Source organism: Pituophis catenifer, unplaced genomic scaffold (genome assembly GCF_029215685.1).
Source record: "Pituophis catenifer annectens isolate HBS135680 unplaced genomic scaffold, rPitCat1.0.hap2 SCAF_4, whole genome shotgun sequence".
NCBI lineage: Eukaryota > Metazoa > Chordata > Lepidosauria > Squamata > Colubridae > Pituophis > Pituophis catenifer.
The window spans coordinates 48289250-48308615 of record NW_027256884.1 but is presented as its reverse complement, the minus strand read 5'-3'; the positions used below and the strand labels follow the sequence as shown (position 1 = coordinate 48308615).

The 19366-nt window shown below is 37.6% G+C and overlaps 1 protein-coding gene across 1 annotated transcript; it reads left to right on the top strand.

Moving 5' to 3' along the window:
• The first annotated feature begins 147 nt into the window (after positions 1 to 147).
• FANCB (FA complementation group B) lies at positions 148 to 18965 on the top strand. The gene is made up of 9 exons (XM_070943028.1): positions 148 to 289; positions 6500 to 7522; positions 9789 to 9941; positions 11143 to 11232; positions 11550 to 11678; positions 12146 to 12303; positions 12821 to 13251; positions 16216 to 16453; positions 17105 to 18965. Exons 2-9 carry the CDS (start codon positions 6602 to 6604, stop codon positions 17496 to 17498), a joined length of 2514 nt encoding a protein of 837 aa, XP_070799129.1. The 5' UTR covers positions 148 to 289; positions 6500 to 6601; the 3' UTR covers positions 17499 to 18965.
• Positions 18966 to 19366: the final 401 nt, after the last annotated feature.

The following is a 19366-nucleotide window of genomic DNA, read 5'->3' as shown; positions in this document are numbered from 1 at the left end:
CCCACCCTCTATTTCCGCATCCTTTCAAAGCGCGTCCAGCCCTTTCCTTGCGCAATTCCGCTGTCTGCTAATTGGTTGCGTTGGCGTCTCCTCAGGGAATTGGCGTCTTGACGCTCTACAATTTGTGAAACAGGAAACAGCCAAGAATCAGGCCCTTTCAATCCGCCCCTTGGGTGGCGGGCTCTGATGGATGGCAGAGTGGTTTCGGGTTTCGAGAAGGTCGGCGCAAAGCCTTACTACGTTGCCTATGAAAGGGATGAACGCACGATGGTGTAAAAGTAATTGTGTGGTATGTTTTAATACATTTTTTGTACTGCCATGCCCTGCTACATTCTGCTGCACCTCCAAGTCTTCGATTGGGAAGATGGGATCCAGATCCTAAGCACAGGAGGTGGGTGGGTAAAACCATTTTGTAGCCTGGATTATCAAGAGGAGGGTGTCCCTAGTAGCAGTCGCCAGCTTGTCATGGAATCTAGGATTTAAGCATCACAATGAAGTATGAAATCTCTTCAGCAGGATCTCAGCCCACAAAGAAAAAAGCAAGTTGGAGCACAGACTTGTTAATTAAAATGGGCTCTGTGACTCCCACTGAGCCTTGATCCAATCACAACAGAGCTGAAAGGGACCTTGGAGGTCCTCTAGTCCAACCCCCTGCTCAAGCAGGAGACCCTATACCAGTGATGGTGAACCTTTTAGAGACCGAGTGCCCAAACTGCAACCCAAAACCCACTTATTTATGGCAAAGTGCCAACATGGCAATTTAACCTGAATAATGAGGTTTTACTACCTAAAATAATGATAAACAAGCCAGAGTTCAGCTAATTGTTCTAAGAAAAATGTGATAAATGTACTTTTATGCCCCTTCATTTTTCCCCCTGCTTTTGAAATATTACATTTAGCAATAATAAAAAAAACTTTTGTAATATCATTTCTCTCTTTCCCCCTCTTTCTCTCTTTCCCCCCTCTTTCTCTCTTTCTCTCCCTCTTTCTCTCCCTCCCTCCCTCTTTTTCTTTCTCTTTCCCTCCCACTCTCTCTCTGTTTCTTTCCCCCCCTCTGTCTCTCTCTGTTTCTCTCTCTCTCTTTCCCTCCCTCTCTCCATCTCTCTCTCTCTTTTCCTCCCCCTCTCTCTCCCCCTCCCACCTGGGGAGTGGAAGAAACCCCTGAATTTAATAAAAATTAAACATTAAGGGTTACAATTAAATGTGTCAGGGGATTAGAGCAGAAATAAAATCACCCAAGTTCAAGTATGCAGCACCAAATGTTTTAAAGCTCTATGCAGCAAAATTAAATGTTCACTCTCTGGGTCCCATTCTCCTAAACTTCTCCGGATTGAGTGTAATTCCTCAGGCATGAAATCTCACTTCTTCTCAACCCAAAGGAAATTCATAATTTCTCCTCCCTCATATTTGGGCAAAAGCCCTCATATTTGAGTTTGTAATTTTTTTTTAAATCCCCCAGCTAACTAGTAGATCACTTAAAATTCAGATTCAATTTGTAACTTTCTGCATTTCTTTAATTTCTTAGTGGCCTGTTTAAAGAAAAATCAGGTTTCCTCCACCAGCTCCACCAGGATAAAGTTTAACCACATTTCCTACATTTTGCCCTTTGTCACATTTGTATCTTTCAGTCAGGATTCCGCCCAATAGCAGCGAGATGCACTTCGCCAAGGAATTCCCAGTAGTTGTATTTTTCAGATCCGTATATCTGCCATTACTTCAGGAAAAAATGCGCCCTGGCATTTTTGCACCTTTGGGGGAGGGGGCCATGTGGGTTACATTGCTTGAAAGCCGGCGGAGGATGACTGAGAAAGTTCCCTTATCATTTTCTCAGAGTGGCCAGTAGAGTAACATCTTCACACCTGCGGATTGGCTGAATCCACATCGGACTGTCGGGAGGTGTTTCTAATTCCTTTATTCTAACTATGGCCTGAGGGCCCCTCAGAGCCTGCTTTCTTTTCACCCTGCTATCACCCCTGTTCAATAAAATGCTAAGTTTTGAGAGTCTTTACTTTCTTGAATAATGGGGAGAGGCTGGGCCTTACAGAAAGCAGGTTCTGCAAATGTGATCAACCCGGAGAGAAAAATTTTACTCTACCGAGGGGATCCTACAAACTATGTCTGAACACAGCTGAATGCTGGGGGGAGACCTCCACAGCCACCCAGCCAGATGCCGGCCCCATATGCCCCATTGAAGACATCCAAGCTGTCCTGGAAGGCCCCATGAAACCCAGGTGGTCAATTGGCGTGGGGAAGAAGGACAGCTAGGAAGGGAGAACCAAGGGAGTTACCCTCAACTGCGGTAGCCGAAAGCCAGGGTAGAAATGGAGTTGGAGGCCCTATCCGACCAGGAAGAGCTGATCGAAGAACCGCTGGGCAGTGACCGACTCAGCATGTCACCTGGCTCATGATGCAGGCTCTGGGGGACCTCAATGTCTGAAGGGAGCCGGATCGTCAATGGTGGAAGGCAGATGCAGCACCAGCAGCTGATGAAGCCAGAGCCATCACTCTGGACCCCGCAGCAGCCGACCAAGCCTCCACTGCCGCCGGAACAGCAGCTGTGCTGGGAAACCCTCCTCTCATAGCACCAGGCCAGGTGAATGTCCCCGGCCAGCTCAGGGGACCTCAGTTGTAGAGGAACCTCCCCCCCCGGAGTAAAGTATGAGGGAGACCCCCAGAAGTTGGGCTTTTTCTTAGCCCAAGTCCTCACATATATGCAGGAATACGGCCAAAATTTCCTAACCCAGGGGACGCGAGTTCGAGTCGGCACCCTGGCCCTGGAGGGGGCAGCTGCCTGATGGATGATAACTATAATGCCGACGCCCTGGAGCTGCGAAACTTCAACCATTTTATGATGGCCCTGTGACAGCATTTTGGGGACCCACTAGCTAACCGCAAAGCCCGCAATCGCATCAGGGTCGTGAAACAGGGTTGCCAATCAGTAGCAGAATACACAGAGGAATTCCGCGACTTAGCCTGCCATATTGACTGGCCAGAAGACATCCTAGTGAGCTGGTTTAAGTATCAGCTGAATGATGACCTGTACATCGCTTGCTTAGCCCGAGGAGCCCCTAACCGCTTGCATGAATGGTACCTGATGGCAGAGGAAGCCGAGAGTGATATGACCCGAAACCAGTACCAAGCAGTTAGAGTGCGGACAAGGTCCCCACCCCAGGGGAAGAGGGAACCGTTCAAGCTGCAAACCGCCCTGGCACCGAGGCCATCAGGCTTCTTCAAATGCAGAAAGGAGGGGTACTGCGCAGCAGAGTGGCGTTTGAAAACTCCTGCCTGTCTGGAGGAAAACCTGCGAAATCGACTCTCCAAGGAAAAGAAACTGCTTTGAGAAGCAGAGAGGCCGTGGCATTTCCATTTATATGCCATTTCTTTAGGGGAAGGGGGGGGGATTTCTAATTACTTTCTTTACTCATTACTCTCTTTCCTATGTATCCTGTATCCTGCAATTTATTGATTTATAACTTTTAGCCTGGGGCCTAAGCGCCCTGGGATTTTTGCACCTTTTGGGGAATGTAAGGGGAGGGAGGGCCATGTGGCTTGAAAGCTGGCAGAGGATGACCCTGAGAAACTTCCCTTATCATTTTCTCAGAGCGGCCAGTACAATAACATTTTCACACCTGCGGATTGGCTGAATCCACATTGGATTGTTGGCAGTAGTTTCTAATTCCTTTATTCTAACTGTATGGCTTGAGGGCTCCTCAGAGCCTGCTTTCTTTTCACCCTGCTATCACCCCTGTTCAATAAAAGGTTCCTTTTGAAACGCTAAGTTTCGAGAGTCTTTACTTTCTTGAATAAGGGGGAGAGGACGGGCCTTACAGTATTACTCATTCTTTGCCTTTGTATTGTTACAGCATTCTTCCAACCATTCTTCCAATGCTGTAAAGGCAGCCTTCGTACATATGTACACATACACACACAAAACATAAGCTCCCAACCCCTTGATCAGCAGAGCAAATCCCTATATTAATATTTCTGTGGTTTCACCATCCAGGTCTGCAGCATTTCTTCATTTCAGCTTGCTAGCAACATTTTTTACTATTTCTTTCTATATACACACAACACCTCCTCATTGTAAGTGTCCCTCTTTCTCTCCCTCTCTCTCTCCCTCTCCCTCTCTCTCTCTCCCTCCCTCCTTCCCTCCCTCCCTCTTTCTCCCCTAGGGGCGGGGGGGAAGGAAATCCTGAATGGGTGGTGGGAATCTGACGTCTGGAGGCCAACAAGCCCAGGAGAAGTGCAGCGAAGCTCTGTTGGCTGGGAGGGAGGCGGGGCATCCCATCACAGGCAGCTCTGCAGGAAAAAAACTGATATCCGGGAGGCCAGAACAAGCCGAGATGACGCCAGGGTCACATTGTGGCTCCACGCTAAATTTCACTTTGCTGTGCAAGGCACTGTGAGAGTAGGGGACAGGCCATGGAGGCAGCAACAGCAAATGTACCACGACGAAGGTGGAATGCTGTTTCACACATTTTTTTTTAATCTCTCAAATTTTTGTTTCCCTGCAAATGACAGTGAGAAACGTAACAGAAACACAATGGAGCTGGGCTGGGGCAATAGCGTGCGTGCTCACAGAGAGGGCTATGTGCCATAGGTTCGTCATCACAGCCCTATACCATTTCAGACAAGTGGCAATCCAGTCTTTTCTTAAAAACCTCCAGTGATGAAGGCCCTACAATTTCTGAATGCAAGCTGTTCCACTGGTTAATTGTCTTCATTGTTAGGAAGTTTCTTCTTAATTCCAGTTGTTCTCTCCTTGATTGGTTTCCTCTGTTATTTCTTGTCTTGCCTTCTGGTGCTTTGGAAAATAAGTGGATCCCCTCTTCTTTGTGGCAGCCCCTCATATAATAGAATGTTACCTACTGTCATGCCCCAAAGTCTTAACATCTTTTTTGTAATGTGGTAACCAAAATTGGATGTAGTATTTCAGGTGTGGTCTTTCTAATCCACATTTTTCTTTATTTAGAATTGACAACTAAAAAAAATCAGAAAATGGATTTTTACTGGTCTCCTAATAATTTGATCTACAATCCTCTGAAGTTGGTAAATAATTATACACATAATAATTGTCCAGGTTATTATTTATGTGGACAAGGTTACCTTGGCTTGAAAGAGTGTTACATTCTGTGGCATGATTCTGGAATGAGGAAATTCTAGTGTTGTAAGTCCTAACCATGCCAACTTCCAGGTAGGTGGACCAACTCCCAAAATTCTTAAAAATGATCAACCACCTTGTGGAATTGTGAGAGTTGAAGTCCCAACAACTAGAAATTTCTTTTTTAAAAAAAAATATATATATTTATTAAATTTCCAAAGTTTAAAATACACAGTACAAAAAGAAACACAATACACACAAAAAAAGCAAGAAAAGAAACACACAAAAAACAAAAAATAAAAACAACAAAAAACAAATATCAGAATTTCAATACTAATAACAACTTTTCTGCAACGTTAACTCTAACCTATTTAACCTCTTTACACAAATTCTACTTCTAAATATCTCTATCTTAAACTTACATCTTTATCTAAATTATCTTGACTTCTATTTACAATTCAGTCTCGTAACAAAAACATCCCTTAAATTTTATGTTTACTCTCCAACCAGGAATACCATTTATTCCATATTAAATAGTACTCAGTGTCCTCCCTCTCCTTCATTTCCATAGATAATGTGTCCATCTCTGCACATTCGTATATTTTTTTTATTATGATTTGATCTGGAGGGGTGTCTGATTGTTTCCAATTTTGTGCTATCACAATTCTACTTGCCATTAGTATGTGTAATATGATATATTGTATACTTTTCTGCATTTTCCTTTCCAGAATACCCAGGAGAAACAATTCCGGCTTTCTATCTTCTGCCCTGTTATTTCATCCAGCCATTTTTTAATCTTGCCCCAAAATTTCCTAATCTTAGGACAAGTCCATGTGGTAGAATGTTCCTTGCTTGTGTCCACACCTCGAACAATTCGGAGATCTATTCAAGAACATCCTGGCCAATCTCGCTGGAGGCAAATGCCATTGGTAGAACATTTTGTAAAGATTTTCTTTATAAGTAGCTGACATCGTTCGTTTGTAATTTCTCTCCCATAATCTATCCCATTGATCCAAATGAATATTATGTCCAAAATTTTTTGCCCAACTAATCATTGTTTCTTTCACAGTTTCCTCTTCCATTTAAATTTCAACAAAAAATTATACATTTTTGTGATCATTCCCCCGCCCCCCCGGATCCTAATAATATCAAGTTCCAATTGCTCCCTGTATATGCCAAATTGTTCCTTATCTTTTTTATATTCTGTTTTGATCTGTAAGTATGGCCACCAATCAATCAGAATTTGGTACGTTAAGTTTTTAAAAGTATATATTCATAATATTTTGGCTTCTTCTCAAGTACTGATTGCTATTTATTGAAGGTAAAATAATTGCTATTTATTAAAGGTAAAATAATCAAAATCTTTTGCAGTATTAATAAAGCTCTTTACATTTTCAGATTTAAAAATGTTCTCTGGATCAAAAATTACAGAAGAATCCTTGTAGTGGAATTCAGAGAAACACCAATCTTAATATAATGGAATCTTGATAAGAAAAGAAAATGTGGATGCATCAGCAAGAGAAACTGTTGTCTTATAATGGGATACTGCTTCTTTTCCAACTATCAAGAGGGAACAATTCACAGAGCGATGATAACACAATTACTACATTGCATGTGAAAAGAATGACATTTGACAATGGCACTAAATTTTTTAATGAGGTGTCCACTGGATCATTTTGCATATATGGTGAAGATATTGAAATTATTCACTGCAGCAATGCATCTGATTTCAGAACTGGAATTCTTCACCCTTGCATTCTTTTGAAAAAGAAGAAAAAGAAAAAAATTAAATATATGCTATTGTTGATTCATACCAATAATAAATTTGAACTGGTTCTGCAGTTTAAATTAGACTATGCAATCAAAGAACCTGTAAAATTATTGGCTGGTCCAACAATACTATGGTGTTATGAAGGACATCTGTTACATATTTCTCCCCAAACTGGCATTGTTTTATGTGCCCCTATTCAGTTTTCTTCTGTCCAATGGGCTGGTCAAATGAAAGGTGAGGGTACAGTTGTTTTAGGAACCAGAGCTGCTGGTTTTCCAGGAGACAATAAGCAAAGTAGTGCTAGGTCAGACCTGGCCATCTGGGGATATGAGTGTTTTGCATATGGAGTTGACAAACAAAAAGTACTGTTGAATGCTAGTTTCTTGCCTCACGCTTATGGCAGTGTGGTGCGTTGTGTATATGTTTGCAAAACTGAAGTAAAAAGAAGCAAATATAAGACATCACTGATTGCAGTTACTTGCAAAGGCCAATTGATTTTTTTTCAAGATGGTTGGCCTAAACACCTCCTGCAGCTTCCATATGAAAATCCTTTTTCAGTACAAATAGCTGCAGTGGATGGAGATCGCAAATTGGTGATCGTGATGTTTGCTTCCGGAGATGTATGTGCTATATGGAAACATAACTTGCAGGTATTGAACTGATGTTCTAAAACAATTATTATTAGAATTGTGGAGATTCTGTCTCATTGTTTTTGTAAAATATTACATGTCTAGTTATTCCAGTCCAAATTAATGAAAGAAATGTGGATGCATGTTCTGTTATTTTGCTTAAGTGTTGAACATTCAATCAAACAAAATCTGTTCCCTGCAGTTATGATAAAGGACAGCCATTGTTTACATAGGAACTTAATGTGCATTATGGAGTTCTGACATATGAAGGTTTTCTTGGTCCTTGTAGACACAAACCTTATCTTTTAAAATGAGTGATACTGTTTTGACATAATTTAATTGATTCACTCCTTTTTAATTTTATATCTGTTCTGTGTCTTAATTAAATCCTTGCTCTTTATATCAAACCTGGCTGAACATATTTATTGGTAATGGGCTCTGTACAAGCTCACAGATAAAAAATTTGTTTTAGAGCTGCAAACTATCATTAAGTTATATAAGCACAAACATGTACATATATACAAGGGATAAGCCCAGGTTATTCTGGGCTTATATGAAATTCTAACCAATTTATTATTATTATTATTATTTTTTATTGAAAAAGTTTTCAAATACAATTTTTTCCCCACATTTTTCTCCCCCCCTCCTCCCTAACCCCCCCTCACCACCCATCCCCCCCCGTGACTTCTTCACAACAAAAACCTAATTCATAACAGATTATATAATATTTTACCATCCCCTTACTCCCTCCTCTAAATACTGACCCTTACTTACTAATAATATTATTAATATTATTACTTCCCCCTTTTACCATACATTTCAAAATATCATTCTACTATAACATTGCATAATAACTTCTAATTTAACATAATAATATTATTATAACTCCCAATTTAACAGTAATCTGCCCTTTTACTCCTCCCCCATACTTATATCTGTATATTAATACAACATTTCATAACAACCTTCCACTTTAAAACTATATAATAAGTCCTGCTTTAACATTTAATCTTTTGTGTAATTAATATAACATTTCAAAGCAGCCTTCCCCATAAATCCTAATTTAGCATTTATTCAGCTAAATATCAAAATTTTTCAAAGTTCTGATTCACAATCTCATCCCTTCTTACAATCTCCTCCAAGAGAAATTCTATTATGTTAAAATCAGGTTTCTGAAACTGGAGATTTAGAACTTGTTCATGTAGTTTGTTAATGGGGGAATCCCCCCCCACTGCTTGTTTGTCCGGCTTTATAAGTCTCAATGCCATGTTTCCGCCCAGACAAACTTTTTTTAGAAAAGAAAAGAAAAGCAGAAAGAAAAAAGCTGCTTTCCAGCCAAGATCAATATCAAATCTCCAGGAGAAAAAAAACACAAAAGTGAAGTTTTACCTTCAATTGTAGCCAAGAGTATTTATTCCACTACTTTGTAGTAATAGAAAACGGAAGGACTTTCCCTTTCAGCCCCTTCTCAAGCCTTGGCAGTCACCATTTTTAAAAATTCTTTTTTCCTTCTTCCCTTCTTGAATAACTTTTATAAAATAAATGAAATACTTGCGATTCAGGATCACAGGTCCAACTCACGTCCTCTAATTAATCTGCTAAATTTGTAGGCTTGTTCTTGTCGCCTAGCTCTGCATAAGCAGAGGTCTCCCAAAGCCCGGAGCGGCGGCTAGGGAAATGGGGAGTCTCATCTGCTCCGTCCCCAAAAGTAAAAAAAAAAAACTTTTGGGGCTACGCAGAGAGCTCTACCCGCCCTAGCCGGCTCTATCTCCATTTCCTCGTGGAAACGGAGTTTTTTCGAGCCGCCATTCCGTTGTGAAGGCGGCTCTTTACAGGCAATGGGGCTGGCGATCCGAAGGGATTGTCTGGCGGCGACAAGCAGCAAACCGGAAGTCAATTTATTATTTATTTTGATTAGATTTGAAATATAAGTCATGGGAAGGATCATAGTTTTTAAAAGAACAAATTTATAAATTAAATACAATATTCACAGTTAGTGCATGGTAGATTGTATTCAATCTTGGATTTACAAATCATGTTCCGTGTAAATTGACATTATGACAGCAAATATGAGTAAAATTATTCTTATGCAGTGCGATCTTGTAGTTGCTGTACCATGTATCTTAAGCTGCCTTTTCAGTAAGTACAACTAACATATTTTAATAAGTGCAAATAATGCCTATCGCTGCAAAATTTCAGATAAAATGCTGTCTTACATATTTTAATCATGTGCTGTATGTATATGACTAATTTTAAAAAATCATTACAATTCTGATTTATGTTATAGGTGGCTTTTTGCTGGAAGAATGTGAGATCTGTTCTGGTAGATGATTTTGCTGGTATTGGAACTGAACAAATCTTAGTTTTTTTAAAGAGTGACTCTATTTCAGAAACATTAAAGGCATTTCAAATAACAGATTTTGGAAATATTAATTATGAGGTAAGATATGCTACAAATAATTGAGAAATGTTTATTTTAAAAAGAATTACGCTGATTATTTAATGTTTAATGTTTAATTTATCTAATTTAAATTTAGTTTAAAATTTAATTAATAATTTAATATTTAAGTTCATATTTCAGTACAGATTGTAGCATTGCATGCAGGATTTCAATGAACATTTTGATTCAAATTACTGACTTTGGTCATGTCATCCTACAAATCAAAACTTTGACTCAATTAGTTACAAAGCAGACAAAAGCCTTCCTACGTAAGGCTTAACATGGTTTATTATTCCAGTATAAAGTACTTATAAGCATTGGGCTTATAGATTTCGGTCACCATCTCCAGTACAACTACAAGTAATTTAAAGCTTCCATTTATGTTTTATTTCAGGTTCTCATATTATTTCAGTAGCATAGTGAAATAAACCACATATAAACTACACTGGAATGGATCACACATGTTAAGTTAAAACTAACAAAATACATTATGGCACCTTATGGTACAGTATATAAACATAGCCTGTGTTTAATCTTAACTATGATTTATTGAATAGCATAAAGTCAATTCTGCAATTTATGCATGAGACTATCATGATTTATCTCATCTGATTCTAAAAATTAGGGTTTGAATGACATACTAAGCTTTGCTTTCTGTTTCTAAAGGACAAGGTTGGATTTATTGGATGTAGATATATAGATGGTAATACATAAATCCCAAGATGCATTGTGTTTACCAGTAGTTTTGTGTGATTTAGCATTCTGATCAAACTTGGCCACTGTGTATGCCTCATTTTCAAGCTTTTAAATTACTATACAGTCTTAGTGGGGTGATTGGCATCTTTAGAATATTTTTTAAAATTGTGATCCCCTCACCCCCCCTCGCCGCCCCCGCAATCTAATCTATGTTACATCAAAAATCAGACTGCAACTACATGCAGCATATTTTAAACAGTTCAGAAATATATATAAGCTATATCTGGTGTGGGATATTTTTTTTTGTCTCCTCCTCTAATATACAGGGTTACATACAAAGCAGTGTCAGTCTCTTCTGCTGCCTGACCAGAAGGGGTGTGATTAGTTTCAGTTTTCCTATGGAAAAATCTTAAATTTATGTTTGGATTCTTGTGATATTCTCCACTTCACAGAGTGTTCTGTAAATCTTTGGTGTTTAATTAGTATGTGCACTACTTTTTCTTAGAGTAATATAAACTATGAAAATGACTGTTCTGTTGAAGAGATACAAGAAAATCGCCTTCTTACTATCAAAGCCCTTGAAGCACGATTACAGGTTGGTGTATAGCATCTTTTTCTTGGATATACATTTTGTTTTATTTAATGAAACTTGTATTTTGACATGTTTTCAGTCCATCTACTATGTAGGTATTACAGCAGAACATTAGCAACTATTCACAATGATAAGCATGGCAAAATATATATTATTTTACTTGAATTTAGAAATACATTTCTGGAAGTCTAGAAGTCAAATTTCTAACCTAAGTAATTTTTAAACCATATGAATAAAAATAGATCTTTAGCATCTTTCAGGAAGAAAATACCATGATGCTTACAAGAGTATCATCACAAAGCCTCTGTTCTTTTATATAGGCTGGTTTTGCATCTGTTCGAGCCATTCAACAACATTTACGCCTCAAAGAAAAAGTTTTGATGGAAAGCTGTCATGCATTATTAGATCTTGTTCAAGATTGGAAACAAAGAATTCCTAGGATCAAAAAGGTATTTTGCAGCAATGTTAAAAGTGGAATGTAATTTTTTCCCTATTATATAGGTATAGAACTTCCATTTCTAGTAACAGAAACAAAAATAATAATGGGTCTGGTTAAACAAGTAATGTAATTATTTTTTAACAGAATGCCGGTTGAAAAATTGTTGCTATCGTGTTTAGAGATCACTGAAATATTCAGCTTGCCAATAACACATATTTTTATAATATTCAGGATAATGGTAACTTTTCAATAGTTAATATGGAAGCATATCACCTGGGCACTTGCATAGTGCAGTTTACTCAATTTGAAATTGAGGGGAAAAATCAGAATGGGTATAAATACTTGATAAGGATGATTTAAAAGCGCATATATCTACTGTAAAAGTATACCATACTGTGGTAATACAACAACAAATTTTCATTATACAAAAAGTTATTGGACTTTATATTTAAAAAAATATTAATCTTTCCATCTAAGGAAAATCTTGTTTCTCTTTGGGATGAAACAGAGGAAGAATTTCATAATGGTGTATTGACTCCAACTGAAGATGAAGAACAAATTGTAAAGAAGGTTTGGTATCGTGTGGTGGATGACCAGTTAATAGTTGGAGTAGAAGTCATGGAAACATTCAACTTGTGAGTAGTTTAAATTCTATACAATCATGTTGAATCATTGGCAACATTTATATGGTTGAAGCTTGAATTCCAAAATAAAAGAAATCTAGATATACAGATATTTAAAAGAATTCCAAGACAAAATATTATGATACATCTTATGAATAAATATTGAAGATATATTTAATTACATTGTATTTAATATAAAGTTGACACAAAGCAGTTGTGAATTATAAATATCAAATACAGGTAGTCTTCTACTTACGACCATAGTTGAGTCCAAAATTTCTGTAACTAAGCAAGACAATTGTTGAGTTACATGCCAGTTGCCAAGTGTCCAAATTTTGAACATGTGATATTGGGGATGCTGCAACAATCGTAAACTCTGAAAAACAATCATAAGTCACTTTCCAGTTCACTTGAACTTTGAAAGTCACTAAATAAATGGTTGTAAGTTGAGAACTATCTGTACACAAGAGCACTACAAATGCTGAAGCTATAAATATATTTGTTTACATTGTGTTCTTTTGTTTTGAAGCAGGCAACTCAGTGATGCCAGTTTATCTCTGATAATTGGCCAGAAGTGCCATTTACTTTCTCCATCAAAATGCCACTGTAGAGTAGTTACAGTGACGAAAGCTTCAGAAGCTGAGCCTCTATCATGTTGGCACTTGGAACCATTGCCTAAAAAAATCAAGTTAAGTTGCCTTAATGAAGAAAGCAAGTGCAATGGAAAAGACTCAGAAGTGAAGAGGAATAAGGCAAAAGCCATTACAGCAGTTACCCAACTGTCCCCTTTCTTGGCATGGCATGAAATAACTTGCATGGTACTGCTTCATGCAAAGAAGAGCAGTAACAGTGAAAACTGGCAGAAAAGCAAAAGATTGACTTTGCTATGTGGAGATTTTTTACTAAGTCTGGTAGAGATTTCTACTGGAAAGCTTTCAATAAATTTGAAAGAGTATCCAGGTAAATATATATTTACAATAAGAAATCTATACAATAAAGAATGAAACTTTTTTTCAACTTAAGATTTCCATTAGTGTTTTTATACTGTATACAGTATTGTCTGTATGTTATAATTGTGATCAAATTCAATATTTTTGTTTCAAAAGAACCTTTAAAAATATTTAGAATAACATTTTCTATAATATAAATAAGACAACACTTTTCTATTTTTTATTTATTTATTTATTTTATTTTGATTTATATGCTGCCCTTCTCCGGACACTCAGTGCAGCTTACAAGGCGTTAAGCAGTAGCCTTCATACTTTTGTATATTTTATACAAAGTCAGCTTATTGCCCCCACAAACCGGGTCCTCATTTTACCTACCTTAGAAAGGATGGAAGGTTGAGCCTGGTGAGAATTGAACTCACAGTAATTGCAGGCAGCTGGAAGCTAAATACTACCTTTAACAGTAGCATTAGTCTGCATTAGTCTTCTGCGCCACTCAGGCTCTTTTTGATCCCTGTCCTAAGACCATGTCTCAACCCTTCTTCACTCTCCCTTTATAGATAGCCCTTGACTTACGACCACAATTGAGCCCAAAAATTTTTGTTGCTAAGTGGGACAGTTAAGTGAGTTTTGCCCCATTTTACAACCTTTCTTGCCACAAAATCATTGTGGTTGTTAGTAATTTTTTTGTTAAATGAATCTGGCTTCCCCATTGACTTTGCTTGTCAGAAGATGGCAAAAGATGACCTTGGGAAACTGCAACTATCATAAATATGAGTGAGTTGCCAAGCATCTGAATTTTGATTATGTGACCATGGGGATGCTGCAATGGTCATAAGTGTGAAAAATAGTCCTAAATCATTTTTTTCAGTGCTGTTGTATCTTTGAATGGTCACTAAAGAAATTGTTGTAAGTTGAAACTACTTGAACCCAGTTTTTATAGGCTTTTGGAAGAAAGTTTAGAATTTCCTCATTTATTTCAAATTAATTTCATAATTCTAAGCAACCCCCAGATGTTCTTTGTTAATTCTAGGAATTATATGGAAGATGTATATAAGCAATATTATATATGGGTCTATCAGAACATATGTTTCATTAAATAATTTCTTCAGTTGTGACCCCAACATTCTGAGCATCAAAAATATGACACTTTCCTAAACAAAAAAAATGCAATAGCGTGCACTTGCTATTTTATTAAATGCTTTCATTGTACTACAGTTGCAAGAAAAAGTATGTGAACCCCTTGAGATTACATGAAGTTTTGCATGAATTGGTCATAAAATGTGCTCTGAACTTCATCTAAGTCACAACAATAGAAAAATACAGTCTGCTTAAAATAATACTACAGAAACATTAGATGTTGCCATGGTTTAATTGAACATAACATGTAAACATTCACAGTGCAGGGAGGAAAAAGTATGTGAGCCCCTAGTCTAATGACTTCTCCAAGAGCTAATTGGAGCCAGGAGTGAGCCAACCTTGACTCCAATCAGTGTGATGATATTGGATGTGTTGCTGACAGCTGCCCTGCCCTTTAAAAACACACACCTGTTTTGGGTTTACTGGTTTCAAGAAGCACTGTCTGATGTGAACCATGCCTCGCAGAAAAGAGCTCTCAGAAGACCTACGATCAAGAATTGTTGACTTGCATGAAGCTGGAAAGGGTTACAAAAGTATCTCCAAAGCCTTGATGTTCATGTGTCCACGGTAAGACAGAATGGAGAAAGTTTAGCACTGTTGCTACTCTTCCTAGGCGTGGTCGTCCTGTAAAAATGACTGCAAGAGCACAGCGCAGAATGTTTCATGAGGTAAAGAAGAATCCTAGAGTGTCAGCTAAAGACCTACAGAAATCTCTGGCACATGCTAACATTTTTGTTGACACATCTACAATAAGGAAAACATTAAACAAGAATGGAGTACATGGGAGGACACCATGGAGGAAGCCATTGCTGTCCAAAAAAAAAAATTGCAGCACGTTTGAAGTTTGCAAAAGAGCACCTGGATGTTCCACAGCACTACTGGCAAAATATACTGTGGACAGATGAAACCAACATTGAGTTGTTTGGGAAGAACACACAACACTATGTGTGGAGAAAAAAAGGCACAGCACTCCAACATCAAAACCTCATCCCCACTGTAGCATCATGGGAGCATCATGGTTTGGGGCTGCTTTGCTGCCTCAGGGCCTGGACGGATTGTTGTCATTGATGGGGAAATGAATTCCAGAGTTTATCAAGACATTTTGCAGGAAAACGTACGACCATCTGTCCGCCAACTGAAGCTCCGCAGAGGATGGGTGATGCAACAGGACAATGACCCAAAGCATACAAGTAATTCAACAAAAAATGGCTTCAACAGCACAGAATACGCCTTCTGGAGTGACCCAGTCAGAGTCCTGACCTCAATCCGATTGAAATGCTGTGGCATGACCTTAAGAGAGCGATTCACACCAGACGTCCCAAGAATATTGCTACACTGAAACAGTTTTGTGAAGAGGAGTGGTCCAAAATTACTCCAGATCGTTGTGCAGGTCTGATCTGCAACTACAGGAAACATTTGGTTGAGGTTATTGCTGCCAAAGGAGGGTCAACCAGTTATTAAGTCCACAGGTTCACATACTTTTTTCTCCCCGCACTGTGAATGTTTACATGTTATGTTCAATTAAACTATGGCAACATCTAATGTTTGTGTAGTATTATTTTAAGCAGACTCTTGTTTTTCTATTATTGTGACTTAGATGAAGTTCAGAGCACATTTTATGACCAATTCATGCAAAACTCCACGTAATCCCAAGGGGTTCACATACTTTTTCTTGCAATTGTATATAAGAGTGCATTTTTGTATGCCACTTAAAGTTTGTCATGTCTGAAATGGTATCTAAACATAATAAAAATACATTTTAGAAACAAAATTAAGTAGATATCGGTTTTAAACATATTGCACTGCTTAGCTTCATTGAAAAAAAATTGTGTTGCAGGTTCTACAGAAGATCTTTTGGCACTCTGTGCAATATCACACAAATCCTCTTTCCAAATAATCTCCTCTGACTGCACATTGTTTCCAGTAAACAAGCATCTATTGGAACAAATGGAGTGTGCACCAATTGAAAAATATCCGGATTATATGGTCTGCTGGAAATCTGGAAATCTGAATGGCACTCTTTTCAAGTGGAATCTAAAAACACCTTTTGAAGGATTTTTAACAGTATTCTGCAGGTAGCAACCATTGAAAGGCTGAAAAAGACTATTTTAGCTTCTTTTTGAGTATTAACAACTGTCCTGAATTATTTTGTAGAGGTAGTAATTGTATATGTTGCTGACAGAGGATCCCTAAATGACCATTTTTTTAATCATTGTACCCCTAGTATCTGCTAGATACTGCTAGATACATCGGCAAGTGTTTCATTTGTTTATTAAAGAAATTTAAATAGTTTACATAAAATGCCATTAAAAAAACTTAACTACTGGATTAAGGCAGTATCTGATACACTTTAGAGGAATTTGAAAAAAGTACTTTATTTTTTCTCAGAATTAACATTAATAATCAACCTTTAATTTTTTTTAATTATATAATGTGTTGGAAGAGAAACAATATCTTCAGTATCATAATGCTGCTAAGTAAATGTCAAATGAATCTTAGAGAACAAGTCATGAGAACATGGTACATAATGCTGCCTCTGAATTTTGCAAGTTTTTGAATGTTTGAGACAGGTGTTTTCAACATTGTTTTTATGCTTGGCGTTTATTCGAAATATTTTTTTTCCAGGCAAAGTAGAGTCATGTTTCTTTGTGATGAGAATTTTGTTTTCCATGTAAATCTTTCCATTGAATACATGATGACAACTGTCTTGTTCATCTATTTCACAGACATCAATTTGCCTTATTCCAGTGCCTTCATGCCTTCATTGGATTGCTACCATCAACTTGCAAGATAAAATTACTGAAGTTAGGAAATAAGAATCTACTTGCTGAACAGCTTGGACTGACTTTAATAAAAGAAACAGAATTTTTCCAACATGTTTTATCGTCAGCTCTGAGACAAATTGAAAATAACTTTTCTCTGAAAAATGAAGGAAGCAAAGAAAATAATACCACCTCCACAGTTGAACATTTCAAAGAAGCATTTATAAAAGAACAAAAGCAAAGTATGCTGAGTATGAATAGAACATTGAGTGGTTCCTTATTCAGAAAGCATATTTTGAATGTGTTTGATTTGCAGATGAATTCTGATATGATGTCATGGTTATGCTCTTCATTCTGACTTTACTTTGCTGTATTTATTAACTAGAAATATAATTCGTTTATAATATAATATATTTAAGTCTACATTTAATTAGTCTGTAAGATTTAAAAAAAAACAAACCTGCTTGTGTTTTAATTCTATTTCTAGGAAGTTTCTATTACAAGAAAATTATTGTGCAAAAATTTCAAGGGCTATGGGCAATTATTACTTGGCTAAGCAGACATACATTTACCAATATATATGCATTTCTCACAATTCTGTATTCACATATTGCTTTATTCTAGAACAGCACTTAGGAGTCTACGGGGAGGAGGAGGATAGTATGAAATACTTGATTTGATACCATTTACAGATAAAGGATGGTATAGTGATATACCCTGATATTTGCTGTAATCATCATTGAGTTTTCTAAGAAACTCAACTCTAGGAAAAAATCCTGCAGCAGATAGCTGTATTAGAATACAGCTAGGTACCTTGTTGCAATGAGATACTAAGAGCAGCTATCAATTGTTCACTTATTTTTGTATAGATAACATTTGTCACAACAGGAATGATGCATGAGTGCTTTAGATTCAACATTCAGGATATTTTTTTCCAGTTAATATTCAATATGGAGTTTTTATCTATGGAATGTTGTGGGTGGCCACTGATAATTATATTAAGGATATTCTTGAATGCAGTTGAACAAATCTGAGAACCTGCAGAGTTCTGCGTGAGAACCTGCTGCATGAGTAAATTAAATTATCCCATGAGTATGTTCTGTATGTATCTGTTGTATTCACTACAAATATAACAAATATTTTATCATCATGTTCTGTTTAAGATATTATGTTTAATGTCAGCATACAACGTATATTTAGGTTCATACTGTACATATTAACAGCAATCAGCATTCACAATTGATCCTATACTAGTTTACCTATAGCTGTAGTCATCTTAAAAATCTTTGGCTATCTACAGTTTAGTAATAAAATATGGTATGGAAATTGGCAGTGTGCTTCTTATAATCCTGTGCATAGAATAATAAGGCATGTTGTTCTGGCAATTATAGAACTTGATAATTACAACTTTCACTTTTTCTTGATCACTCTTAGATTGCTGTGGGCAAAATGCTAGTCAGACCTTGCTTCAGATAATTACAATTTGTTAAAATACATTCAAAACATATTTGGCACTACGAAAGAAATAAAATGCAAATGTATGGTCTATAGCAGGAGTATCAAACTCATGTTGCCACAGCAGCATCACATAACGTATTGGGACTTTTTCCCCCTTCGCTAAACCAGATGTGGGCGTGGCCAGTGCTTGATGCATCCATCCCATGGACCGGGAGTTTGACAGCCCTGGTTTATAGCTTAAAGCATATTTATCAGACCCTTGATTTTAAAATTCTTTTTCAAAAGAATAAGTGGATTGAAAAAAGCAAGTGATTGCTGTGATGAGGGGAAACCATCATTTCAAAAGCAGCTAGCTGCAGGTTCCAAAATGTCTTTGGGAAAATTAACTGGAAATATTAAACTTTCCAACTGTTTCTATAGTTTCCTTACTTTTTTGCTGTCTTCTGTTTCATGGCCAAAGAATATCTTTCTACCTCTATCAATACTTAAGCATTGGTCTCTGATTTTAAAAATCCGTTGGCAACTGATAAGCAAATTTCACATTCAGAAAATAATTTCGGACTTCCGGTGGCTCCGCGGACGTCGAGGACGGTCTCCATTGACCGCCAGCCACCTGATCTGTTAAAACCGCCCTGATAGCGCTAAACTGCTGTCCGGCGGTTTGAAAAAACTCTCCTTCGGGCAAAGAAGGAGAGGAGAGTTGGGGGGGTGGGTAGAGCTCCCCGAAAGTCCCTGGATTAATCCCAGGGACTCGGAGGGTGAGAGCTC

Coding starts and splice junctions, on each gene's coding strand:
- FANCB (XM_070943028.1), top strand. CDS start 6,602: ATGTGGATGCATCAGCAAGAGAAACTGTTGTCTTATAATGGGATACTG. Junction 11,233..11,549: donor CCCTTGAAGCACGATTACAG/GTTGGTGTATAG, acceptor TCTTTTATATAG/GCTGGTTTTGCATCTGTTCG. Junction 11,679..12,145: donor GAATTCCTAGGATCAAAAAG/GTATTTTGCAGC, acceptor TTTCCATCTAAG/GAAAATCTTGTTTCTCTTTG.